At 31.9% G+C, this 27,969-nt stretch overlaps 2 protein-coding genes across 4 annotated transcripts in view; both read right to left on the bottom strand.

Moving 5' to 3' along the window:
* LOC110642383 (putative disease resistance protein RGA1) overlaps positions 1-27,969 on the bottom strand; it is a 92,437-nt gene that overhangs the window by 28,274 nt on the left and 36,194 nt on the right. The window lies entirely within an intron of this gene.
* On the bottom strand, positions 53-4,651 carry LOC131178648 (putative disease resistance protein RGA1). Its single transcript, XM_058143903.1, has 4 exons — positions 4,278-4,651; positions 1,110-3,323; positions 507-889; positions 53-166 (listed from the first exon to the last, which is right to left on the bottom strand). Exons 1-2 carry the CDS (start codon positions 4,584-4,586, stop codon positions 1,110-1,112), a joined length of 2,523 nt encoding a protein of 840 aa, XP_057999886.1. The 5' UTR covers positions 4,587-4,651; the 3' UTR covers positions 53-166; positions 507-889.

Consider the following 27,969-nt stretch of genomic DNA (forward strand, 5'->3'; position numbering starts at 1 on the left):
ATGAAAAGTAAATTGCTGACTAGAATCAAATTACTGAGTAGAAACTACACACAATACGCGTGATTCTTGTAATCTTTTCCTTGTTTTTGTTGAATAAGTAGAAACACGTTATTTCTTGACAAGCATTATCTTGATCTTTGATGTAGTCATGTTGACTCAGGAATCCCTGAAGACAAAATGTTCCAAACAAATTAACTATAGTATTAGTGGAAACACATAGCACAAACTGTTAAATTAAACGTACAAATTGTCTTTGCGTTTACTTTAAAGCAGAGCAGCTACCATTCGAATGAAGTAATGTATCAGAGGAAATGATCAAGAGGATTTCTTTTTTCTTGGACAAGGAAATGCAGCTTCAGCGAACAATTGTGATATAAGACAGTATGCATATGGACTGGAAAATCATTTTTCGATATCATATTTCATTCATTTACTTCCTAACAAACATGATACTATACCTTTTTCTTTTATTGATCAAATATAATTCAAATTTGAACTTAGCTCACCTTTGTAGCCATCTTTGCTTCTCCAAATAAACAACTTCTCTGCCAGAAAGGAGGAAGAGGTCATCAAGCATATCAAAGACATCGAAATTGGTTTGGTGAGCAGAGAAAATAACTATCTTTCCATCATGAGCAAAATTTCTTACGACTTGATCATAAACAAAGATGAAGCACTATCACAAATATAAATAGTTTTTATAGTTACAATATAAAAGTAAAAGAAACAACAGTTTAGAGATACAAATATTTGATTAACAAGTTTCATAAGCATTATTTACAATATAAAACACATGTATTGGCAATTTACAACACAGCACAAGCACAACATCAAATACAAACATTATTACATTTAGCAGTTGGCATTTTCAGCAGAGTTGCCATGATATCTGCCACAAAAGATGAAAACCAAATGAGCAGAAGAAGGTTATCATGTAGCTCAACCATTTATATAATTTATTATATCATAAAGGAAAAGTAATTTCAATCTAAAATGCTAAATTCCTGAACATGCAAACCCCAATAAATTAAAAAGAAAAAAAAAAGGAAAATTACAGTTTAAATTCAAAACTAACAATATGAACAATATTAGATGAAATTTATACGTACTTAATCTTCGCTTGTTGAAGAATCATCTGTTGAATTGATTTCAGAACCGTCAAGAACAATTTTAGGGATATGAGCAATCTTGGACCAATCTTCACCTTTTCCACGTTCACATCTTTCGCTCAATTCACCACAATCTTCAATCACAAGTTTTTGAAGAGATACTATATTCTGTAGGCACCTAGGCAATTCTTTGAGGTTATCACACCATCTTAGTTTTAAGAGTTGCAGAGTGTTGGTGGATCCTCGAAGAAGCCATTCTGGAAACTCTACCAATTCTGGTGAACTTATGAGTATCAGCCTTTGAAGGCTGAATCGAGCCAAGTCATGATCGGCTTTCCCTTCCTCCATCGTCAATTTGAGGTTTTCACAATCCTCGATATGAAGAGTCTCCAATGCAGTGAGGTATTTCATACTTTGAGGCAAAGAGATTAGGCTTTCACATCTAAAAATAGTAAGTGTTCGAAGATGTTTGAGGCCTTGCATATCTTCACACAAGTATTCTAAATTTTCACAGCCACTAATGCACAAAAGCCTAAGAGAAGTCAAGCAGCCTAGTCCATTCTTTGCCAAACACTTCTGCTTTGTGGAAAAACTTAGAAATCTAAGGCTGATCAAGTACCTTATATCATTGGGTAACTCCTCAGTAGCAAGTAACAAAGATTGTAAATTCTGTAACTTGCAAATAGAATTGGGGACCTTTTTAATTTCAGGTAAAAATAAAAGCCTCAAATGCTTTAAAGACCCAATCCTTTCCAGCGATACATCTAATTTGTATTGTGACAATTCCAACATCCGCAAATATTTTAATCTTGACAAACATAAATCCAAGGCTGATTGACTGATTTCCTCAGTTCTCATAAATAGGGCAGTGCGCACATGCTCTAAATCTTGTAAGAGAGTGGAAACACCATGGGGAAGTGAAGTGAAGTCGGGAAATAACAGATGGCGGACACTCTTTGAGATGTGTGTGGTGGTTGAGATTATTGTTGAAAATTCATTTTGCGTCAATGATAATGCTAGATCATGTAATAAATCATGCATTTTACACATAATAAGCCAATCATAGACCTCAAAATCTTGAAAAAAAGATCTAGACCCCAACTCCTGAAAATATCGCAATCCAATATCTTCTAAATCTTCATTTTCATTTGTTGATTCAAGAAGTCCATGTGCCATCCAAAATTGAATTAATCTAAGACTTGCGTATTCATGATCCTTTGGATAAAAGGAGCAATAAGCAAAGCACTTTTTCAAATAAGCAGGCAATTGTTCATAACTTAATCTTAAAGCAGGTAAAATTTTATCATTTTCTTTTTGCTCTATTTTCCACAACTCACTATCTCTTATAAATTTCCAATAACTTTCCTCTTTATTTGTTAAAAGAAGTGATGCTAATGTCTTCACTGCTAAGGGAACTCCTTTGCATTTTTTCACAATTTCATCCCCAATTGTTAACAAGTTTGGATAGTGCTTCTTTTCACCTTCTTTAAATGCACATCTAGTAAACAAAGCCACACACTTATCATGCGGAAGACCTGATAACTCATATGGTTCTGAAATGGTGCTCATAATGGAGGCTACTTTCTTACTACGCGTAGTTACTAAAATTTTGCTTCCATTAGCACCTGTAAACAAAAGCTCTTGTAATGGATCCCATCTCATAGAATCTTCATTCCACACATCATCTAAAATGAGAAAGTATTTTTTATCACCAATTTTTTCTCGCAAGATTTTTTGCAATTGTTCCACTTCCAAATTGCTTCTGTTCTCTCCATCACTGGTGGCACATTTAATAATTTTCTCAATCAAATTTTTTATGTCAAAATCTTCTGATACGCATACCCACATCTTAAGTTGAAAATGATTTTGCACTCGTTCATCATTATAAACTAATTTAGAGAGTGCAGTCTTCCCCAAACCACCAATTCCAACAATAGGAATAACATCGATTTTTCCACCATCATTAGGCTTTTGTAAAAGTCTGATGATATTTTCTTTATCCTTATTTCTTCCAATAATATCAGACACATTTACAAAGGAGTGGGTCATCGCTCTTTCCTTAGGCATAGAACGCCTACCTTCATCTCGTTCATTAAGATGAAACTTAGCCTTATGAGATGCAATTTCATCTAATTGCTCTCTTATTTGTTTTATTTTATGACCCATTTTAAAAGAGAAAGCAAGTGGATTAGAGGATGAAAAAAAGCGACCCACCTGAAATTAAATATGGTACATATAAATTAAGAAAAAAAAATGAACAAATAAATATGCATATAAAATAAAATTTATCGAGCTACAATATATATAAAAGTATAAGTAAAAGGACAACCTCATGGACAAAAACTTATATTATTTTAAAAAAATATATATGATTTTGTATATAATAATTAATAAAAAAAATTATAAATAATAAAATAAAGAAAACCTTAAAGATATATTTTTATTATTGTATGCAATTATTACAAACTCTGAATCTATAAATTAAATTGAGCTTAACTCCTAATAAAAAAATGCCAAAATTTAAGCCATAAATGATCTCTTAAATAGCAAAAAAATATCAATTATAACGAGTACATTATTTGATTAATTTTTGTATTATTTTATTGGTTATATTAACTCTTCCTTTATTAATATGAATTCATAACACCTAATATATTAATAAATCAACAAAAATTCATATTCAATTACTAATATATATATATATATATATATATATATATATATATATATATATATATATATATATATTATGTCTCTAATTTTATTTACGTTGCCCTATAACTGATAAGTATTATAAGGTCGTGAGGTTTCACTAATGTATTATTAATATAATATAAAAATCTAAATCCAATAATAATTCTTGGCCGTATGTTTACTAAAATATTTAATCTCCTTCACTAATTGCTGCACTTGATAATTTGCTTTTATGTATAATTACTTTACTTTTCTATAATTTATTCAACAATCGTGAGAATTTTTTTGTAAATTGTTATATTGTTTTTATATAATTATAAATAAAATTTTCATGAACATAACTATCTATGTTTATATTTATTTTTCTAATGAAATATATATATATTACTTAAGTTTAATTTTTTTAATTTAATACATGTACTACAAAGTCTAATAATTTATAAATATGTAAATGAAATTAATTTTTTTTGGTACCTTTTTGGTGGTGCTTCCATATAATTTAAGCGATTGCTTTCTCTGAGTCTCACATTCAAATTCATCGAGTACATCTTCAGCATCATAAAGAACATCTTTAAGCTTAATCAGCCACACTCGCACATCATTATTGCTCACTTGTTTCTCCTCGGCATCCAACAGCACAGCTTTAACAGTCATCAAGACATCCTCAAGCTTTTTCAGTTCCCCTTGAACACCCCACGCAATTGAAATTTCTTGGTAGGCTTTGGAAGCTAGCTTTTCAAGGACTTTCTGGGCAACATTGAAAGCAAATGATTCTAAAGCCATCGTATGGAGGAGCAAAAGATCTGTTTAAAGGTTTGAGTTTGGTTTTGGGTAATGAACTCCGAATGAGCAAAAGATCTTATATTATATAACAAGTCATGTCGCCTGCATCAAGTTTTAAACGTAAACAGTCCACACCAAAAATCGAAGAGGGAGACAGAAAGTCAATTGGCGAAAGCATGTGATGGAGAGTTGATTGGCCAATAAATTAAAAAAAAAAAAAATAAAAGTCACCGATCCGTTTGGTTCTTTCATTTTCCATTTTTTAAAGAAAATTTCATTTTTTTTATGTACAAAAGAAAGGAAACCCGTAAATAATAAAAAAATAATTTTTTTAGTTAAAAAAATTCATCTCTTTCATAATTAAAAAATAAATTATTGTTAATTTTAAAATTTTTAATTTTAGTTATTTATTTATTTTATCATAATATAATTACTCTTTTATTATTGTAAATAAATATTTTTTAATAATTAAATTTAAATATAAAATTATAATTTAATTTTAATTTAAAAATTCATTATCTTTTATTTGAAAAACTGTTGAAAAATGAAATTTTTATTATAAAAGAAAAATGTAGAAAATAATTTAAAATTATTTTTAAATTTTATTTAAATTTTAAAAAATTAAAAAATAAAATTTTCAATTTTTTATTTGAAAGATTAAAATATAAGACATAAAACTCTAATTTTTTTATTTTTCTTAAAAAAAATTCAAAAAACTGTCGCAATTTTAAAATATGTACAAACTAGTTAAATGCTTCGCACGTAAGTTTATTAATTTTAAATTTTTAGTACCAAATTTATTAATATATTAATATTTAAAATTAATATTAACTATTTAATGTTATACAAATTATTAAAAAGACATATGTACAACTGGCAGGGAAGTTGTTTCAGATCCGGCTGAGCTGGCAGCACATGTATAGAATTTTTTTAGTTAGTTACGGTCGAGCTGGCAGTATATATATATAATCAGTAAAATAAGATTTGCGTTCAAAAAGAAAATTTGTCCATTTTCCTATTCTATGAGCTGGCTAAAGCATGCGATGGAGAGTTGATTGGCCAATAAATTAAAAAAAAAAAAAATCACCGATCTGTTTGGTTCTTTCATTTTCCTTTTTTTCTTTTAAAGAAATTTCAGTTTTTTTTTATATATGTAAGACAAAGAAAACATTTAAATAATAAAAAATATCTTTTAATTCAAAAAATAAAAAAATATCTTTCATAATTGAGAAATAAATTATTACGAAACATATTTTAAAACTTATTTAATTTTTAAATTTTTTTAATATTTGTTATTTATTTATTTTATAATAATATAATTAGTTTTTTTTATTATTGTAAATAAATATTTTTTTAATAACTAAATTTAAATATAAAAATTATAAAAATAAAAATTATTTTTTATTTTTTAAAAAAAAATTTCAAAACACTGTCACAATTTTCTTTTGCAGGAAAAACCTCATGGAACCAAGGCTGATGGGATGCCCTCATGTGCACTCCTGACGCATGAGGGCATCTCTCTAATTCCCAAAAAAAAGCGAAGAATAAACACCTTAAAAAAATTTTGAGTTCAATTGAACGATTTTGATATATATACAAACTGGCTAAATGCTTCGCACCTAAGCTTATTAATTTTTAATTTTTAATATTAAAAATTATTAATATATTAATATTTAAAATTAATATTAACTATTTAATGTTATACAAATTGTTAAAAAGGCATATCTATAAAATTAATTAAAAATATATAAAATGTTAATAAAATAATTATTAATATAAATTTATGTTGATATCCTAAATAATCATAAAAAATATTATAAATAAAAAATAAAATAAAATAAAAATTATATGCTTTCATTTAAAAAAATTGAATTATTTTATTTTAAATGTGATACTATTAATTAATATATTTTATTTTAAGAGTTAATAAGTAATAAAATAATATTTTTAAGTGTAATAATATGAAATTATTTAAATAATATTATATACATTAATTATATGCAAATACGTGTAATATAAAAGATATTTAAGAAGATAATATGATACTTAAATTTTTTTCTTAATTTTTCTTGTCATTATTTAAACTATTTATGACTCCTCACTCTAGTTTAAATATAGTTCCAGGCATTCTGCCTGTCCAGACAGACATTAGTCACCGGAACAGTGGAATGTACGGACTACCTAAAGTGAGAGTGTTACATAATTAAACTAAATTAATTATGTATATGTGTTACATAATTAAACTAAATGAGAGTGTTACATAATTAGCTATCTTTGTGGATGGCAATGGAAGAGCAAGAAAAAGCAGGCGAGAGGGTTCTCAGGTGTTCCCCAAATGGGTACTCCGGATAGTGGTGGCGAGTAATTCTGAGGAAAAAGTAGGAACAAGAAGAGTGGTTTTAGACATAAACCTCGAGGGTTCGGACCGAGTGCGGATCAGCGGTGGTCACGGTTCGAGTACAGCGATTAGGTCTAGTTGAGATCCTCCTTGGCACCTTGTGCAGTGTGGAAGAGGACATTCAAGACCTTGTTTGATGGGTTCGGAGTATGTTTGGTGTGGCCAAGCGGGTCACTTTGCTAGAATGCCCGTGTTGGCGAGCCACGGATGGGGTCACAAGGTTACATTGCAAATGTTCCTCGGCGATTGTATCCTAGTGCTTCGGCATAGCGGCGATCGATTCGATGGCCAGGCCGAGGACAAGGGGCGTGGATTTGGAGGCGGTCGGGAGGTAGAAGTCGATGTCGAGTTACGCCACTCGGGGGTAGAGTCAAGCTCGGGTTTTCACCCTGACCCACCAGGATGCTCAGGCTTCAAATGCAGTTGTTGCAGGTATTCTTCTGATCTGTTCCTATGAAGCTCGTGTTTTAATATATCAGTGTGCTAAGCACTCATTTGTCTCCCCTGTGTTTGCCATCAGGTTTGGTAGAAACCCTACAACCTTAGAATGTCCTTTGTCGGTAGCTACCCCACTTAGTGACAACATATATGTAGATATGGTTTTTCCGGGTAGCCCAGTAGTAGTGGATGGAAAGATCCTCCCAGCAGACTTGGTTCCTCTACCAGTAATGGATTTCGATGTAATCTTGGGGATGGATTGGTTGGCAACTCACTATGCCACTTTAGGCTGCGAGGAACAAAAGGTGTATTTCCACATACAGTGTGGAAGAGTTTAGCTTTGACTGTGACAGGAGCGTTGCTCCATATATTTTGGTGTCAGCAATTAGTGCTAGAAAAATGTTGATGCGTGTATGCCAATGGTATTTGGCATTGGTGAGAGATACATCTGTAGAAGGTGTCGACATGGAAAATGTTCTGTTGTCGGAGAATTTATGGATGTCTTCCCGGAGGAGCTTCGGGTTGCCACGGGAAGGAAATAGAGTTTTCATTGATGTTGTCAGGGTACAAACCCCATATCAATGCCACCTTACGGGATGGCCCAGCGATTGAAAGAGTTAAAGGAGCAACTACAGGATCTTTTGGACAAGGGTTTCATACGTCAGAGCACTTCACCCTTGCGTGCTCCTGTTCTATTTGTTAGAAAGAAGGATGGGTCATTTAGGTTGTGCATTGACTATAAACAGCTGAACAAGGTGACTGTGAAGAACAAGTATCCACTTCCTCGGATCGATGATCTGTTTGATCAGCTCCAAGGGGCTAGATTCTTTTCCAAGATAGACCTACGATCGGCTACCACCGGTTGAGAATCGGGAATGAGGCGTGTCCAAAAGCGGCGTCGAGGACAAGATATGGTCATTATGAGTTCTTGGTGATGTCTTTTGGACTCACTAATGCACCGACCTTCATGGACTTGATGAACCGTGTTCAAGCCATTTTGGACCGTTTTGTCATCGTATTCATAGATGACATTTTGGTATACTCTCGGACCGAGGAAGAACACGTGTGGCACTTGAGAATGGTGTTGCGGGACGTTGAGGAGCACCGGTATATGCCAAATTTTCAAAATGTGAATTTTGGCTAGAAAGCATCTCATTCTTGGAACACATGGTTTCTAGTGGCGGCATTCAAGTGGATCCCAAGAAAATTGAAGGCATGGCGATTGGCTTAGGCCTACAACGATCAACGAGATCACGAAGTTTTACAGGTTTAGTTGGCTACTATAGGCATTTCGTACAAGATTTCTCCGAGGATAGTGGCTCCTAACTAAGTTGACCAAGAAGAATGTTCCATTCATTTGGATGAGATAAGCGTGAGGTGAGTTTCGGAAGCTTAAGGAGTGTCTAACCACGCCCTGTGTTGACACTACAGTGAGTGGTGAAGGATACACCGTGTATTGTGGCGCCTCGAGTTGGCCTAGGGTGTGTTTTGATGCGAATGGAAAAGTAGTGGCTTATGCTTCAAGGCAGTGAAGAGGCATGAAGCGAACTACCCCACCCATGATTTGGAAATGGCGGTGTAGTCTTTGCACTAAAAATGCGGAGACACTACTGTATGGTGAAGTGTGCGAGATATACATCGACCATAAGAGTTTGAAGTACATCTTCCAACAGAGGATTTAAACTTGAGACAGAGGAGATGGATGGAGCTTACGAAGACTATGATTGCACCATCCGGTACCACCACAGGAAGGCCAATGTAGTAGTAGATGCTTTGAGCGAGAAAATCTTACGGTAGTTTGGCGCACATTTCAGCGGAGAAGAGGCAGTTGATTCGGGAGGTACATGAGTTGATGGATCAAGGTTTAATCCTAGATCTGTCGGATGAGGAGTATTGTTGGCTCATTTTTGGTGAGGCCGGACTTGAAGGACGAGTTAGAGTTTCCCGGCCACGAGACCAACAATTGATGAAGATCATAGAAAGAGTACGACAAGGTGAAGGTGGTGAGTTTGGATTTGCCAATGATGGCGCCCTAGTGCAAGGTTCTAGGATATGTGTGCCCGATGTGGACAATCTCGGAGAGATGAAATCATGCGAGAGGCACACTATACAGCATGCTGATGTCCATCCGAGTTCCACCAAGATGTACCATGATGTAAAAGATAGCTATTGGTGGAATGGCATGAAGAGAGACATCGCGGACTTTGTGTCCAAGTGCTTGACTTGTCGAGAAGGTGAAGTTTGAACACGAGACCGTCGGGGAAGCTGCAAGAGCTCCCTATCCCGAATGGAAGTGGGAAATGATCACTATGGATTTTGTGACTGGGTTGCCTCGTACCATGCGAGGATATGACTCGATATGGGTAATTGTAGACCGTCTGACCAAATCAGCTCACTTTTTGACTGTAAAGACTACCTACTCTGTGGCACAGTATGCTCGGCTCTACATTCGAGAAATAGTCAGATTGCATGGGGTTAGGCTTCCATAATATCGGCGAGGGCTGATTCACTTCTCGGTTTTGGAGAAAGTTGCGGGAGGCACTTGGCACCTGATTGAACTTGATGCGGCTTTCCATCCTCGAACCAGACGGACGATCGAAAGGACAATCCAAACAACGGAAGACATGCTTCGCATGAGTGTCTTGGATTTTGGAGGTCAATGGGATGAGCAGCTAGCTTTGGTGGAGTTTGCCTACAACAACAGTTATCACTCCAGCATAGGGATGGCACCCTATGAGGTATTATATGGAAGAAAGTGTAGGTCTCCTCTGTGTTGGACAGAAATGGGGGAAGCGAAGGTGCATGATGTCGACCTAATGCGGTACACTTGAGGTAGTTCCTTTAATCGAGGAACGGCCGAGGCGGCTTTCGATGAAGCGAGAAGAGTTATGCGGATCCCGAGACGGAGGATGTGGAGTTTGCGATGGGCGACTATGTATTCTGAAGGTATCTCCAATGAAGAGTCATGAGATTTGGGAAGAAGGGCAAGTTGGCACCTCGGTATATTGGACCTTTTGAGGTTCTTGATAGAGTTGGGCGATTGCCTACCGGTTGGAGCTACCACCCAACCTTTCTCACGTTCATCCGTGTTTCACATCTCCATGCTCGGAAATACATTCCCGATCCTTCTCATGTCTATGGCCAGGATGTGATAGAGCTAAAAGAGAACTTGACATTTGAGGAGCGACTGTAGCCATAGTGGACTACCAAGTGAGGCAGTGAGATCAAAGCAGATCCCTATGGTTAAGGTTTTATGGAGAGTCGATCGGTGGAAGAGTGCACTGGGAGTCGAGCGGGACATGCGTAGCAAGTACCCATATCTGCTCAATGTATAATCATGTGCTTTATTACTGTCTTGTGTAAAATTAGGGACGAATTTTTACGTAAGAGGAAGAATGTAACACCCCAAGAATTTTAAATTTTTATTATTTTATGAGTATTATTGATATTTTAATTTTAATTAAATTTTAAGAAATTATTTGAGATTTTTTGGATTTTAAAATTCGGGTTCAATTTTCCGAAAATATAAACTTTGATGATTTTTAAAAATTAATTTAAAGACCACGTGGCAAAACTAAAAATATATTTAGAGTCTATGAATTTTTCTGAGTTTTCTGGAATTTTTTCGGAATTTTTGGACCTCGTTTTCGGTCCCGAGGAAGAGTAAAAATTCAAAATTTTGTATCCTGAATCGGACCGGCCGAATCGAACCAGTCGAATCGGACCGGCATTTTCTTTTTCTTCCTTCTTCCTCCCGCGCGCGTCTAACCTCCTCCCCTTCTCTCTCTCTTTTCTGTCTCCTCCCTCCTCCCCTTACCGCGCCGCCACCTCCCCTGCCTCCCCACCTTGCCGGCGCGCCGCCTCAGCCCTCCCCCATGGCCGGCCGCCGCCTGGAAAGCTGGAAGACGGCTCCAGAAGCAACGCGCAGCGCCCGCGCGACCGTTCACCTTCCCAGCCAAAATCCGGCCGATCCGGCCACCAATTGGACCGGGTCTTGTGTCTAAAATCATCTACTCGGCGAGAGCTTTCCATAGACACCAGAGCAGCGAAATCCATCGGCGGTTTGTCCAATTTTTGCTCGGCAAGATTTTAGCCCATTTCGACTTTTGGGCTAGATTTCTCGGCAAGTGAATCCACGAGAAAACCAGGGTACCAGCACGCTCCACTCGTCGAGAGCTTGGCGACATAAATTTCAAATTTTTCCGACACCGTTTTTGATGGGTCCCACGGAACTTCGATGTTTTTAGAGCATTTAATGAGCTTAGAAAATTCTGAAAAATTTATGTACTAACCCCCGTGTTATGGGCTTCGTGTAGGTATCCTCAATTCGCGGAAATTCGACAATTGACCGGGTCTGCGAAATTCGACTAAACGGACCCGTTCACGAAAAGTCTCGGGAATTGGACCGAGGTTTTGGCTAGCCCCCCATTGTCAGACATCCCGAGCGCGTTCCCGAAGTCGAAATCGGCAAAGGTAAACCCGAACCTTGCTTTTTCGTAATTTTCTAGTGCTTAAATAGGATTAAAAATCCATAAAATATTCGTGGTAGCTTAAAAAATTATGATTTTTTTTGCAATAGCTTAGTAATATTGCTAAGGACATGAGGCAAAGTTTTAGAATTTTTAGAGCTTATTTGGGCGGTTTTGCAAAATGATCAATAATAAGGACTAAATTGAAATTTTACGTAATGTGATGGATGACTGATTTGATGGGCCCAGGAGGGGCTGTGTGTTGTGGTTGAGTTGTGGATACATGGATTGTGAGTATAGAAGTGTGTTTTGAGCCCTTTTGCAGGTTGGGTAGGTCCTAGGTATAGGGGAGACTCTGCCGGATTTTCGGCACGACTTAGGACGTAATTGGTCTTTTCTTGAATTGTATTGAGTCATTTGTATTAAATAATTGTAATATAATTGTCAGGTGAGTCGGGACAGCCTTCTTCCTCCGCCCAACCGCCACAATGATTGTCGCCAAGTCTGTGAGTAAAATATTAATTTTAATTGTAATTTCGATATTATTATATGTTCAGCATGCCTATGCATCACTTATATGCATATATTTATGTAGTTAAACTCTAGGCACGATTTATGTTGCATTCATAACTGTTAACGTGCCATGAGTGTTGTTGTGGTAATTTGGAGGCGGTGTCGTGCGTTGGCGTCGCGTGTGATGTGGTGTGGACTATGGATGGGGCCGGGTAGTCACGGCAGGTTCTTGTGGGACCCGATCCTTCGGGGTAGTCACGGCTTGAGTTCTTATTTGGGACCCCGATTTGGTTATTAAGTGGAAGTCAGAAATGAGTTCTTATTTGGCACGAGTTGGATTTAAGAGAGGCGTATGGGGATCGGCTCCATATATTATGAATGATGCTACGAGTGCGTGAGTGCTCCAAATTACCTTTTGATGTTATGATGTGAAAATGATGTTGATGTTGCATTTCACTCTCTGAGTGCATTAGTTTTAGATAGTTATAGAGATTATGGTTAAAATTGATATTTTACTCCACAGTCGACGCTCACTCTGTTCAAAAATTTTCTGACCACGGGAGGATTTTTTTGAGGTTAACTTGCTTTCTCTCGCAGTCGATTACTAATGTTTGGAGAAACTGGTTAACTCTGAGAAGTTCCGCCTGTGTTAGAAAGGTTTATTTGATTTGGGTCATTAACCTAAATTATTGTTTTGGACCTGTAAACTTAATATTCTATGCATGTTTGATGGATTGGATGAGGAGTGAGCTCCCATTTATTTTATCTTTGATGAGTATGTGGAGGGTGGTGAGCTCCCAATTGAGTATTTATTGTGTTTACAGGTCGGGTGAGTCGAAAACTCCCCGTTGGAAAGTCCATTTTATGGCCGGACTCTGTCCGTTTATTTTCTTGATTTTGGGCCAAATGGGCCTTATAGTTGGGTTAATGAACAGTTAGGCTTACTACGGGCCTCGGGGGCTTTAGGCTGGCCCAGGTCCTAGTGCCGGTCCGGCCCATAGGTTGGGTCGTGACAAATCACAATAGATATGAATGCGAAACCAATTAGAAAAGATTCATAAGATTCTGAACTTAATTTTAGATATCAGATTCGCACAAGAACTTAATAAGTAAGTTTACAAATGTATTATGATGACTAATAGTGTTAATAAATAAATAAATAAATAAAATAATTTTATAAAATAAATTAAATGTGATTAAAAATTATGAAATATTTAAATTTAATTTTATGAAAAAAATGTATAAAAAATCTTTTACTTCAATGAAACATTAAAAGTAATTTAAATTTTTCTTTTTTTTTTCCTCATCAATCAAACACTAAATTTTAATCTCAAAATCTTCTTAAAAGATTTTTAAAGTACCATTAAAAAATATAAATATTATTTTATATATAAAATAAATAACAAATGCTATAAAATTAATTTAGAAAAGGATTATAAATAATAAAAGGCAGAAAAATAAAATTTTATTAATAGGTCTTAGTCTTTTTTTATATATATATTATTATTTCTTTTATTAATTAGCAGTTGTGAGATTCCTTGGACAAATCTCAGTCAGACTGGCACAATTAAGTGCACGTGAACGATTATAATTTATTTGTAAATTTAAAAAAATATATATTTTTTAAACACTACAACTGGCAGGGAAGTTGTTTCAGATCCGGCTGAGCTGGCAGCACATGTATAGAATTTTTTTAGTTAGTTACGGTCGAGCTGGCAGCATATATATATATATAATCAGTAAAATAAGATTTGCGTTCAAAAAGAAAATTTGTCCATTTTCCTATTCTATGAATTAAAAATAAAGTAATAAAATTCTATGAGCTGTCTAAAGCATGCGATGGAGAGAATTGATTGGCCAATAAATTAAAAAAAAAAATCACCGATCTGTTTGGTTCTTTCATTTTCTTTTTTTTTTTTTTAAAGAAATTTCAGTTTTTTTTTTATATATGTAAAACAAAGAAAACATGTAAATAATAAAAAATATCTTTTAATTCAAAAAATAAAAAAATATCTTTCATAATTGAAAAATAAATTATTACAAAACATATTTTAAAACTTATTTAATTTTTAAATTTTTTTAATATTTGTTATTTATTTATTTTATAATAATATAATTAGTTTTTTTTATTATTGTAAATAAATATTTTTTTAATAACTAAATTTAAATATAAAAATTATAATTTAATTTTAATTAAAAAAATTCATTATTTCTGATGATTTAACCCAAAATCGTTTAGAGTGGCGAAAGCGAATCCATATAGCCGACCCCAAATTTTTTAGATAAACGCTTAGTTGAGTTAAGTTGAGTAGATTCGCACAAGAACATTATGAAACGAGAGAGATATGGGCTTCACAATTCGAGTATGTTACAAATTGGGTTTTGCGGGAACCCTAATTTCAAACAGCCATAACTTATAAAATACAAAAGCTTTTCTAGTGATTCTTGAGCCTAAAATTAATAAAATTTCGTGTACAATATGAGTACAATTTTTTTAAAATTTTTACAGATTCATAAGATAACGGTAAGTAATAATAATCTGGGAGATAGAAAATAGAATATGTGTAGAGTTGTGTATTCCCTTGAATTAAACATGATTACATGATCTATATGAACATGTAAGATAAATTAAAAGACAAAGATCATAGAATTAAATATTACGTTGTATAGATTTTGAAAAGAATATGAGTGACAGTATTTCTAGCACAAAGTATCATAAATTGGCTCACAATCGAGAATACTTCACAAAGGACATGACTTATCCAGAAAGATTGTAATCATGTTTGTTCCCAAGGTATTTATATGAGATACAAATAAGATGAAGTGGTGAGTCTCATGCCACATAACAAACATGATAAGCACTTATACATAATAAGTAGGTCGAACCAGTAACGCTTATGACAAGCACATAGAGTTTACTCTTGTCAATTCATTGTCATATATCATATCAGTGCATATAATTTTTAGACCTGAGATAACATAGTTATCTTGTATATAGGTGGTTTGAGTTTGATACTGCTTTCATACTTGCACTGTGTATGGGTATATAGGCATGTGTTGGCTCCTACTAGTTATATATGGAGATAGGTGTTGATCAAGATAGAATACGTTACCCTAAGTAAATAGGAATAAAATCCTATGTTCATTTAATTATTCTTGATGTTTCAAGTTCCTGCCCAGGACAGACAGATTTAGTCAGAAAAGAGTTTCTGACAAGAAAATCTAATTAATCAAGAACTGGAATTAAAAGAGAACATAATATTCATAGCAAATGGCGTTTGACATTAACCATGACTCCAGCTCGAATTGAAATTTTGTAACGGAGAGATTCTAGTGCATGATAATATATTATTAAAGGTTCATTTAAGGTATTCCTTATTACTGATTGGGTGGCCATGACATACTATGCTAGGTGTCAACCATGGTTTATGAGATGTCTGAAATGATTTAGAGAAATTATTTACGGTAAAAAAAAGTTCTAATGATATTAAGAGTTAATATCATTTCTTTTTGCCAATAAGTAATGAGCCTAGTTAGTCACACATTTACACAAGCTAATCACAATTTAAAATGTGATTTAATTAATTAATTAAAGAGTTTAATTAATTAATTAAAGAGGTTTAATTTACAATAAGATTGCAAAGTCCCTAGCATGACTTGAAACCAAATCTAGGTTATTGGATGTATAATATAAATTAAATTTATATTTAATTTGATTAAATATGAATTTAATTATGAGAAATTAATTAATGGAGATTAATTAATTAATTAATTTATATTTGATATAAATTGATTTAAAGAGGAGAAATTATAATTTTGGGTTGAGAACTCAAATTAAAGAGTAAGGGCAAATTGGTCTTTTCACATGGTGACATGTGGCATCATGAGATGGTGAGACATGGCACCATATGATCTTACCACTTGTCTTCCTATGATGGAAGACCACATATCACGATTTAAATGGAGCTTAACACTTAGCTTCATAGGATTAAATCAAAGAATAACAAGATGAGATCTTGTGATGACATGTGGCAAGGGAGTTAGAGTTTGACCTAAGTATATAAAGAAAAGTTATAGAGAAAAATCAGCCACCTCTCTCTTTTCTCTCAAGTTGGACAGCAACTTGCTCTCTCCTTCTCCTCTTCAATTTCTCAATTGATTCAAGGGAAAAACTTTGATTTCCTCTTGAATTAAAATTATTAGAAAATATTTCTAACTCCCAATACATTCATAAAACCTTCTTAAAGCATAAATCTCATCTCAAAATTGGTTGACAAGGCTTGAGAAGCCAATCTAGGGGCTGTCATTGCATCTTTGATGTGTGCTTATGGTGGACAAACTAGAGGGATAACATTTGGGGTCCTAAGAATATCCTAAAAGGCTTCAATTGTGCATCAAGAGGTTAGTACCTAAAAATCCCTTTTTTAGTTAGGGTTTAATTGAATTAAATGTTAATTTATAATCTTTAATGGCAAATAAAATTTTAATGCATGCTAAAATATGTTTTGGTGTGCAATTGGGCATTGGAAATTGATTAGGATCATAAGACACTTGGTATGGTGCATGTAACCTTAGAAATAATTTTTGAAATTCAAGGTTCTAAAGTCCTTTATTCACGCTTTCACTCCTTCACTCTCAAATTAAACATGATTACATGATCTACATGAACATGCAAGATAAATTAAAAGACAAAGACCATAGAATTAAATATTACATTGCATAGATTTTGAAAAGAAAATAACAAAAACCAATTTTCAAGAAATATTGCAAGAAAATCTTCTTGAAGAAAAGAAAAGAAACAAGAAAGAACTATAAAAGAGTTTTGAATATCTCTAAATTTTTATAGCTCTAAAATATCTCTAAATATCTCTGAATATTTTTCAATAATTTTGAATCTCTCTTTTTTTTCTCCTCTTTTTTTTCTTTTCTTTTTTTTTTTTTCTCTTTTTCTTTTTTTTTTTCTTTTTTTCTTCTCCCCCTTTTGTTTCTTCCCTTATTAGGGTATTTATAGGTTTTAGGAGGGAAGTGTGATAGGGTTTGGAGTCCCAGGGTGATAAGGTTCAGATAACTTAAACAACTGGAATTACATAATTTGGGTGAGACTTGGATATGGGCGAGATGTTTAAACCGATAGGAAAAGAGGGAAAGGGGGACGGCACCAATAGGGAGTGAGGAAGAGAGTGGAGTAGAGTGGGAGAGAGAGTTTGTATGGGAAAAGGAAAGAAGTGTGATAGGGTTTAGAGTTCTAGGGTGATAAGATTCAGAAAATTGGGAAATTTGGGTGAGACTGAGATATGAATGAGATGTTTCAACCAATAGAAAGAGAGAGAAAGGAGAAGGCACCAATAGGGAGTGAGAAAGAGAGTTGGGTCAAGTGGGAGAGAGAGTTTGTATGGGAGAGGGAGGGAGAAAATATATTATTTTATTTTATTTTTCAGAAAATAAATTAAATAGATTCTATTTAAAATTTCTAACTAGACTTTTTAGGTCCATAGGGCCCAATTAAACTTAATTAGGTCCATTTAAGAACTACCAATATTAAATTTAAACAAAACAAAATTTTATTTAAATTTAATTAAATTAATTTTTCAAAAAAAAATATTTTTTTTCAAGATCATGCTGCGAAATTAATAATTCAGCTCCATGCCTCCAATTACATCTTACAGTCATACAATTTTTCATCATCGGGTTTTTCACTGCCTCAATGCACATATTCATAATAAATCACAAAATAAGAGTCTACAATATAATTAGTTTTTTTTATTATTGTAAATAAATATTTTTTAATAATTAAATTTAAATATAAAAATTATAATTTAATTTTAATTAAAAAATTCATTATTTTTTATTTGAAAAATTATTGGAAAATGAAAATTTTATTATAAAAGAAAAACGTAGAAAATAATTTAAAATTATTTTTAAATTTTAATTAAATTTGAAAAAATTGAAAAATAAAATTTTTAATTTTTTATTTAAAAGATTAGAATATATAAATAGGAAATTTTATTTTTTATTTTTTCAAAAAACTGTCACAATTTTCTTTTACAGGAAAAACCTCATGGAACCAAGGCTGATGGGATCCATGTGCACTCCTGACGCATGAGGGCATCTCTCTAATTCCAAAAAAAGCGAAGAATAAACACCTTAAAAAATTTTGAGTTCAATTGAACCATTTTAATATATATACAAACTAGTTAAATGCTTCGCACCTAAGCTTATTAATTTTTAATTTTTAATATTAAAATTATTAATATATTCATATTTAAAATTAATATTAACTATTTAATGTTATACAAATTGTTAAAAAGGCATATCTATAAAATTAATTAAAAATATATAAAATGTTAATAAAATAATTATTAATATAAATTTATGTTGATATCCTAAATAATCATAAAAAATATTATAAATAAAAAATAAAATAAAATAAAAATTATATGCTTTCATTTAAAAAATTGAATTATTTTATTTTAAATGTGATACTATTAATTAATATATTTTATTTTAAGAGTTAATAAGTAATAAAATAATATTTTTAAGTGCAATAATATGAAATTATTTAAATAATATTGTATACATTAATTATATGTAAATACGTGTAATATAAAAGATATTTAAGAAGATAATATTATGATAATAATACCAAAATTATTTCAAAAGTCAAAAGGACGTTTGAAATAATGATAATGATATAAAATATGTATTTATTATTTAATCAAAATAAAATAAATTATAATAATTAAATTTTTTTTTATGAAGAAATAAGGTAAAAGATCATTGGAAACCTTGTTAAATAGGTTAATAATCACTTAAATCCTTGAGTTTTAATAATAACTCAAAAAAGTCCAAAATCTGAACATCATTATTTCAAAAGAACTTAAAAAAAAGCATTTAAACTCTTAAGAAATAACCCTATAATGATTTAAGTCCATTGAACAAATAAATTTAATTTTAAAGTTTTAATAATTAAGTTTACAAATGTATTATGATGACTAATATTGTTAATAAATAAATAATAAAATAATTTTATAAAATCTATAAAATAAATTAAATAATTTAAAATTTTTTAAATTTAATTTTATTTAAAAAATGTATAAAAAATCTTTTACTTCAATCAAACATTAAAAGTAATTTAGATTTTCCTTTTTTGTTTTCTCATCAACCAAACACTAAATTTTAATCTCAAAATCATCTTAAAAGATTTTTAAAGTAGCATTAAAAAAATATAAATATTATTCTATATATAAAATAAATAACAAATGTTATAAAATTAATTTAAAATTTAAATGATAAGAAATAGTTTTAAATTTTCTTAATAAAACTGATAAAAGCCATAAAATATAAGGATTATAAATAACAAAAGGCAGAAAAATAAAATTTTATTAATAAAGCTAATAAAGAATTATAAAAATAGTTTTAGATATTCTTTTTGCTTAATTATAGCATGGTTTTAACTATATATATATACATAAGAAAATTAAATTTAAATTTTCCGTTTATTTTTATGGCTTTTTGTTTTATATATTACATATAAAATAATATTAACAATATTAATTAACATAATTCATTTATAAACTTAATTTTAAAATTAAATTTATTTATTTGTAAATTTAAAAAAACTTTGACCCAACAATTTTTGTCCCAACCGTTGCCCACCTGAGTTTTTTTACTTAGTTGTAGTCTGACACTTCTATGTATATATATATATATATATATATAATCACTAAAATAAGATTTGCTTTCAAAAAGAAAATTTGCCCATTTTCCTATTCTATTAATTAAAAATAAAGTAATAAAATTCAATTAAAAAAACACTATAAATTTTCAAAAATTAAGATAACAAATATAAATTTATTTAAAAGAAAGTAAATTTCATCATCACTAATATAAACATAAAAAGAAAAAAGAAAAAGAAAACATAATTCACCTTCTTGACTGAGTGTAAGAGAACATCTCCATGCTTAAACCACATGCATTCATGAGTTATTTTATGGTTTTTAATTTATTTATACTTTTCATATTTTATTTATAATTCATAATATTATAATTATAATTTATTTGGTAGCACATGCATTGCACGTGCATATTATATTTTTTAATAAATTTTTTAATTATTATTTTTTATTTAAAAAATTATTTTTTATTTACTAAATCTATGATCTAATTGTAATAATAACAAATAATAATAAAATTTAAATAATTAATTACATACCAACTTAGAATGAGAAATATTACATTTAAAGCTATACGTTGATAAATAAATCTTATTCAACAGAAAAATATGTAGAGTTTATTTGAACACAAGCTACGTCGCCGTATAGAAACCCAGCGCATCTTCCTGTCCCAAAGATTGCCCAGCACCTATTCATACCATAGTGTACAACAACATTCTCATCCAATAGTATCTACATCTCTAGATAGGGTTTTTTTTATTAACAAATGGAATTCAAGAAAAATTTAGTATGGATATCGCCAGCTAACCCAAGCCGATTGGTTTATCCAATACACCCAATCTAAGCAATAACATACTAAGTTGCATTACAAAATATTGGTTTATGGATGAACAATGAGTCAGTGTGCTTAATGGCTTCCACCAGCTGGGATAACTTGTGTTGATTCATTGACACGTTCTTCCTGCAATATCTATATTTTATCAATAGGAAATCAGTTTAAAAGGCAGGGTACATACGGTTTCTTTTTCTTTTTTTTTTTTTCTATTGAATGTTGTTAAATTTTAATGCCGAGTTTGATTGAAGAAACCAATGAAAAATAAATTACTGACTAGAATCAAATTACTGAGCAGAAACTACATACAGTGCATGTGATTTCTTGTAATCTTTTCCCTGTTTTTGTTGAATAAGTAGAAGCCTGGTATTTCTTGACAAGCATTGTTTTGATCTCTGATTTAGTCATGTTGACTAAGGAATTTGATGATTCTGGAATCTAGAGGTTAAGAAGGAACCAACTGACAGAGACGTTCAAGAGGGCTTTGACATTACACTTACAGATGCGATCTTCTTCTTCTTATTTCACGATTAACGTAAAGTTTCATTAATGGTGAGTTCTGAGCACTTTTGTGCTAGTCTTATTCAATATCTCATTAAGTTTTCATGTATTTGATTCTTAAATTATTCTTAGTTTGAAGCTTATTTGTTTAATTTTTCCTCCCTTGTTTTTCTTCTGCAGTATGCTATATGAAAGTTGCACCATGAAAGTCCACGGTTCATATGTGTACTATATACAGCACCAACTTGTGGTCCATGTAGGACTTTGAAACCAATTCTTAGCAAGGTATGTTATTTCCAACTTTTTGGGCAACATCTAGATCTCACTGCCATCATATTTTGGCCTTGCTACAATGATATGTTGAACATGACTTTGGTTATCATGCCATTCTATCTGTCAAATATATTATGTGGAGTCATTTGGGTAGCAAAATAGCTAGAAGTTGGAACATGTTAACTTGTTCAATTAAAATTTTACAGCCTTAGACTTGTAAGCTGTGAAGATGACAAACCTTCAAAACCTAGAAGTGGTAGATGGCAATATAAATGCTGAAACCATTTTACATATTTAACAAATCATATTGTTGTGATGCTGATCAAGTAATAATATGGAATCTTATTGTATTACTTGCCAAGACTTTTAGAATGCCATGGTCAAGTAAATGTGCCATGAGGTTTTTGCTTCCAAACTCGTGTATTAAAGTACTGTTTGGTATAAATAAATTTCATAAAATTTTGTGAAATTTATTTATTAATCTAAAATTTTAATGTTTAGTTTAAATAAAAATTCTTTTAGAATTCTTAATAATCAGCTCCATGAAATTTATTATAACTAAATTAAATTCCATCAAAATTGATAGAATTTGCAAACGAATTTCAAACTTAAAATCATATATATTTCAAATAACAAAATTAACCTCTTATTATATATCATTTTATTTTATTTTATTTATTCCAAACATAAAATTCATTTCATTTGAAATAAATTCAATAATAGAATTCATTTATAAATGAATTTCTCTATTTTATATTAAATATAGAGAAATTCATTTATAAATGAATTCTATTATTGAATTAATTTGCAAATGAAATGAATTTTACCATAAAATTGAACCAAACAGGATCTAATTTTCTAGCTTGATAGTGGATACTTTGATGGATGTCAAATCATACCCTACATTTTGAGGCTTGCATTTCTAGGATGCATATCTTTGATTAATGGGAGGCATGCCATAATTGACAAAATACCATCAACTAGGATATATTAGAACAATAAAAAAAAAGATTGAATACATAAATTCACACCTGAACTTTACTAGAAGCATATAGTGGCATTCTAAACTTTTAAAACGTTCTATCTCACACCTCAAATTTTCAAAAGTGGAATTAAGAGAACCTTGCGATCCTAGTCAGCATTGTGCATGAATCAATGCACAAAAGAGAGAGTGAGAGGCAAAAAAAAAATATTGTTGACATGGAAAAATTAAGTTAGAAACATCAGTTAAAAACTTAGACTTCGCCCTTATGAATTATTTGAGGATGTCTTTCTCTTCATCAATTCATTTCTTCTCCTCCCGATCCTTGGGTTTGACTTTTCTTCTCTTCCAATATCCATTTGAAAAGCTCACGTTGATGGAGCAAGGGACAGAGTCTCAAGAGCTAAGAGAGTTGTTGAATCCAAGAAATCTTCCTCTGGGGCTATGCTCTCTTCTACATCTTTTTTTGCAATTTTCCTTTCTCCCATGTTCAAATTTTTATTTCTTGCCATTGCAAACATATAAGCTGCAAGTAAGTCAAATAATGTCAAAATATTCTCAATTTAGTTTTTTATGATTAGCATATTATCTATCAAGTAATTGGATCAAGAAACTTTAAATGTCAAGTTAGATCATTGATTCAGATGAGCAATAACTATATAACTGACTAAAATTTCAACACAAGAATGGCCAAAACATTTATATGTCACAAAATTTAATTGTAGATTTGAGCCATCATATTTGACTCTAGCAATGACAAAGATGGCAAAAAGAGCTGAAGATTGCCCTTCAATGATGACCCAAGTACCCAACTAATAAAGAACCTTTAGTTTTGACTCAATAAGTTATAGTCTGCATCTGTTAGAGAGTAGAAAGAAGCAAATAAACTTGGCTTTGGCACAGATGGCACATATTGTGAGCCACTAATGAACTTCAATGATGCTAACTCTACCATAATCAACACCTCAACCTTCCAATATGATTGAATTCCATGTACTCATTAACTTACCCCTTTAGCTTTTGATTGGCATACTGCTCCAATCAGAAGAGGGGAAAAATGCCATGGGAACACTAAAAAGTTAACCATCAGGTGCAAAATAGGTGGAAGAGCATAGCCACTATGCACTTTATGTCAGAGAAATGTGAGAACGATTGCACACTTTTCTTGGTAAGGTGATTAAAAGCTCAATATCAAATTATTAATAGCCTAAAAATAAGTGGAGTTGAACTCAATGTTGGTAATGTAGAATAGGAAGATGATATTCCTAAAACAATTTAGGAATTATATTTCATTTAAAATTAGGAAATTTAGGAGTTTTATTATTTAGGAATTTTATTCTTACTAGGTCTATTATTTAAGAATTTTATTATTTCCTAGTTTATTTTAGTTTAATTTAGTATTTCTAATTAGGATTGAATTAGGGTTCTAAAATCCTAATGTGATTGGGATTCTTAATTCTACAAATAAGACTAAGGGTTTTTATTATTATTAGACAAGCTTTGTTGTGATAATTTTTAAGAGATCAATAATATATTGAGAATTAGTTTTCTCTTTAAGGATTGGGCCTTGATTTCTCCTTCTTTTTGGTTCTTTCCCTTTGTTCTACATCAATTTCAGTATCAGAGTTTAAATTCAATCTAAATTTCCTAGCACCCCTCACCATACACCACCATCCAGCCATCAAACCCAAGCATTGCCACTGCCAATCCACCGGTGATATCCAACGACCCTTCCACAGCCTTTCCGATCGCTTGCAACTTCTCAGAAAAGAAGATTTGATCGGGTTAGATCTTGACCCGAATCTAGACTTGCAAGTTTTCTAGATTTATCTGGCATCTGACCCTCTTCAGCCCTTCTCTAGTCATGGATCTGCTCATCTTTGTTGTTGGAACTATTATTTGACTTCCCAGCTATAAAAATCCATTGGGTCAGGTCAAGGAATCTGCTGGATTCTGTTTTTTTTTTTTCCAATGAAAATGACTCCTAAATTGCTGAAATTTTAGTTTTCTTCAATGAGGTATGCTTCCTTAATTTGAAATCATAATGTGGACTGAAAGATTAAAAGATGATATTGATGATTATTATGAACAACTTCATAAATTGTGTTATTTGATTGATTGTATGGAGGCCTTAACTATTCTCCTAGTAGTTTATTTGATGAGTACTAAGATATTCAACTAATATTACAATACAGGGAGAAAACACTTGAAGAATGTAAGAATGGGTATCATGATCAACATGCCCATCAACAAGTTAAGCACAAAGAACTTGAAGAATTTGAAGCATGGAAAAAAGTGCATCTATTCCAATTGAGAGAATAATTGGATACGGTAAAAAGTTTTAAAAATATTAAGTCGAAAAGTCTTGAACAAGCAAGCCAACAATAGGAGAAGCTTGAATTTGAAAAGCAATTTGAGGTTGAAGATGAAATTGAAAATAAGCAACCTAAAGAACCTAAGATCAAAGAATCTAAAGATTTGAATATTGAACATACACCTATTGAAGACCCTATTCTAGAGTAAGAAGTTGATGAAAATGCAAAAGCAAAGCTTGAGGAGAATAAATTGTAGAACAAAGAAGATCACTTTGTGGAAACTTCAGTGGAGATTGAAGAAAATCAAGTTATTCCTATTGATTTGAAGTGCCTTTCAACTGTTAATCAATTTGATTTTATTTGTCAAGATCCTTTTAGAGATGCAACGAAAAGCATGAAGTGCTTGATTTTAAGCTTCTTGCTACCATACAAGACTAAAGAGTTGATTGTTCTCCTAATGTAGTTTCTGATTGTCGCACTTCAAGACTCGAGGATGCATTTTTTCTAAATAGGGAAGAATAATGCAAAATAGGAAGATGATATTCCTGGTACAATTTAGGAATTATATTCCATGTAAAATTAGGAAATTTAAAAGTTTTATTATTTAGGAATTTTATTTTTATTAGGTCTATTATTTAGGAATTTTATTATTTTTTAGTTTATTTTGATTTAATTTAGTATTTTTGATTAAGATTAAATTAAGGTTCTAAAATTCTAATGTGATTGAGATTTCTAATTTTATAAATAAGACTTAGGGCTTCTATTGTTATTGGACAATATTTGTTATGACAAATTTTGTGAGATCAATAATATCTTGAGAATTAGTTCTCTTTTCAAGGATTGGTCCTTGATTTCTCCTTCTTCTTGGTTCTTTCCCTTTGTTCTACATCAATTGGCAGTAGACAACAGTCTTGATTATAGAAAACTAATAGCAGAATAGATTTTGAGCAATCCTTAGATCATGGTTTGATAGACATAATTAAAGTAGGACTCCCATGATTAACTTCATCAAACTCAGATCTTAAAGTCACATTTTTAAGCTTCATTGTAAATATCAAGGCTTTTGAGATATATATATATCTTGCAAGATAGGATAGGTTGCATCTTCATGCAGCAATAGGTGTAACGACTAAGGCCAAAACCCAGTTTCCAACTATCCCCATAAGATTCATTTAACTCCGAGAGCGAGATTAGAGATCAATAGAATATGCCAAATAGGCTTGTAATGCTTTACAAGCGATTCCTTTGGAGACAAATCTAGGTATTGAGATTCAAATCAATGGTCTAATGATGATTTAATGAGTATGCTTCTTTTTGCTGGCTTGCTTGGTTGCTTACAGTTATAGGTTTTATCTACTGATATAGATCAATCATTTCATCTTTTTGATTAAAAAAAAAAACTTATAAAGGACTGAATAGATGACTACAGGAGAAGAAATCATCTCTATGGCAAGAGAGGTCGCAGCCAGAATGGCGATCAACTTTAATGCCACGTTCATCTTCATCGTCATCAAACTGGCATAGATTGTTGGTGTTGAAGAGTCGAGAAGCTGATGCCATTGCTTGGAGGATAGGAAATAGAGCACTGATCTTCTAGTGATTTTGTTGAGAAGAAAAGAAGAGAGAAAGGTGCTAGACGAGAGAGGCTTGCTTTTTTTACACCCATTTTGCTTTACTATATTTTTAAGTTTTAACTTATCCATGTCAGCTCCATTTATCCACATCATCGCAATTGTATAACATGCTACCTGGTCAGAGAATTTTAGGGTTCTCTTAATTTCATTTATCCATAAAGGTGTGTGGTAGGACGTTTTGAAAGTTCGTGATGCCACTAGGCATTTTTAGTAAAGTTCATAGGTGAATTTATATATTTGACCATAAATAAATTAATAAATAACTAAACTGAATGCATAAATCAACCTCAAATTCTTGGTCGATCTTCAAGATTGCATTTAAAATTTGAATAGCCCTTCTTTTCCCTTTAACGAAACTGGTAGAGTGAAATGCCACTAAAATTGCAATGCAAAATAGTGTTTAAATCTGGTTATTCTGATGTAATGTACATAACATGACGAATAAAAGTCGTATTCATTCTTATTCTATGTTGATTGACATTCTAGTAATAGTACATCTTGTTATGCTCATGTCCTTTTTGCTTGACTAAATGGCCCGTGATTGATGAATTTGATCAAAATGTGCATTTTGTTGAAATTGATATCCAGGAAGATCCAGAAATAGCAGAAGCAGTAGGAATTATGGGTATACCTTGTGTGCAGTTCTTCAAGAACAAGGAGATGCTCAGGTTGGCTTGATTGTTTTATTTGCATACCTCTTTCATTATCTGTATGCCTTTTAGATCGGTTTTCCTTCTGTTCTTCCTTCCATTTGTTTATATACATTTAGCTTACATGGTTTATTATTTCTGGCTGCTTTAAAATGTTCCGTGTTAGTGATGCAGAACTGTATCAGGAGTCAAAATGAAGAAAGAGTGCAAAGAATTTTGATAAGTGCATAATTTATTAATTTTACTCCTATCACATTTAGTGTTTTTAATGTGTTTTTATATTTAATTCAGTTGGTTAAGTATAGTTATCTATTAGGCATATGTTTAGAGAGTTGTTGAAATAATTGTGTTAAATAGAAAAATTTGACTCTTGCTGTACTTTTCAGGGTTTTGGTGAAGTTCCAGAGCAATATAGTGTGGAAGGAAGCTTGGAAAGGTTGAAGGATTGAGAAGCATGGTTGATACGAAGTACACGGGCCGTGTAACTTGACCTGTGTAAATCTTGGAGACCTGTGTAACATTCTGCCAGAAGAAATCCAGAGAACCGAGGAAGAAACAAAGTACACGGGCCGTGTAACTTGACCCGTGTAAATCCTGGAGACCCGTATAATTTTCTGTGCCCATGCGAAACAAACCCACTTAGCTCCAGTAGGTTACACGGCCCTGGGCCGTGTAGTGATACACGGGCCGTGTATCCGTCGACAG

The sequence above is a fragment of the Hevea brasiliensis genome, chromosome 3 (genome assembly GCF_030052815.1).
Source record: "Hevea brasiliensis isolate MT/VB/25A 57/8 chromosome 3, ASM3005281v1, whole genome shotgun sequence".
NCBI classification, from domain to species: domain Eukaryota; kingdom Viridiplantae; phylum Streptophyta; class Magnoliopsida; order Malpighiales; family Euphorbiaceae; genus Hevea; species Hevea brasiliensis.

Coding starts and splice junctions, on each gene's coding strand:
- LOC131178648 (XM_058143903.1), bottom strand. CDS start 4,586: ATGGCTTTAGAATCATTTGCTTTCAATGTTGCCCAGAAAGTCCTTGAA. Junction 3,324..4,277: donor ATGGAAGCACCACCAAAAAG/GTACCAAAAAAA, acceptor ATTTAATTTCAG/GTGGGTCGCTTTTTTTCATC.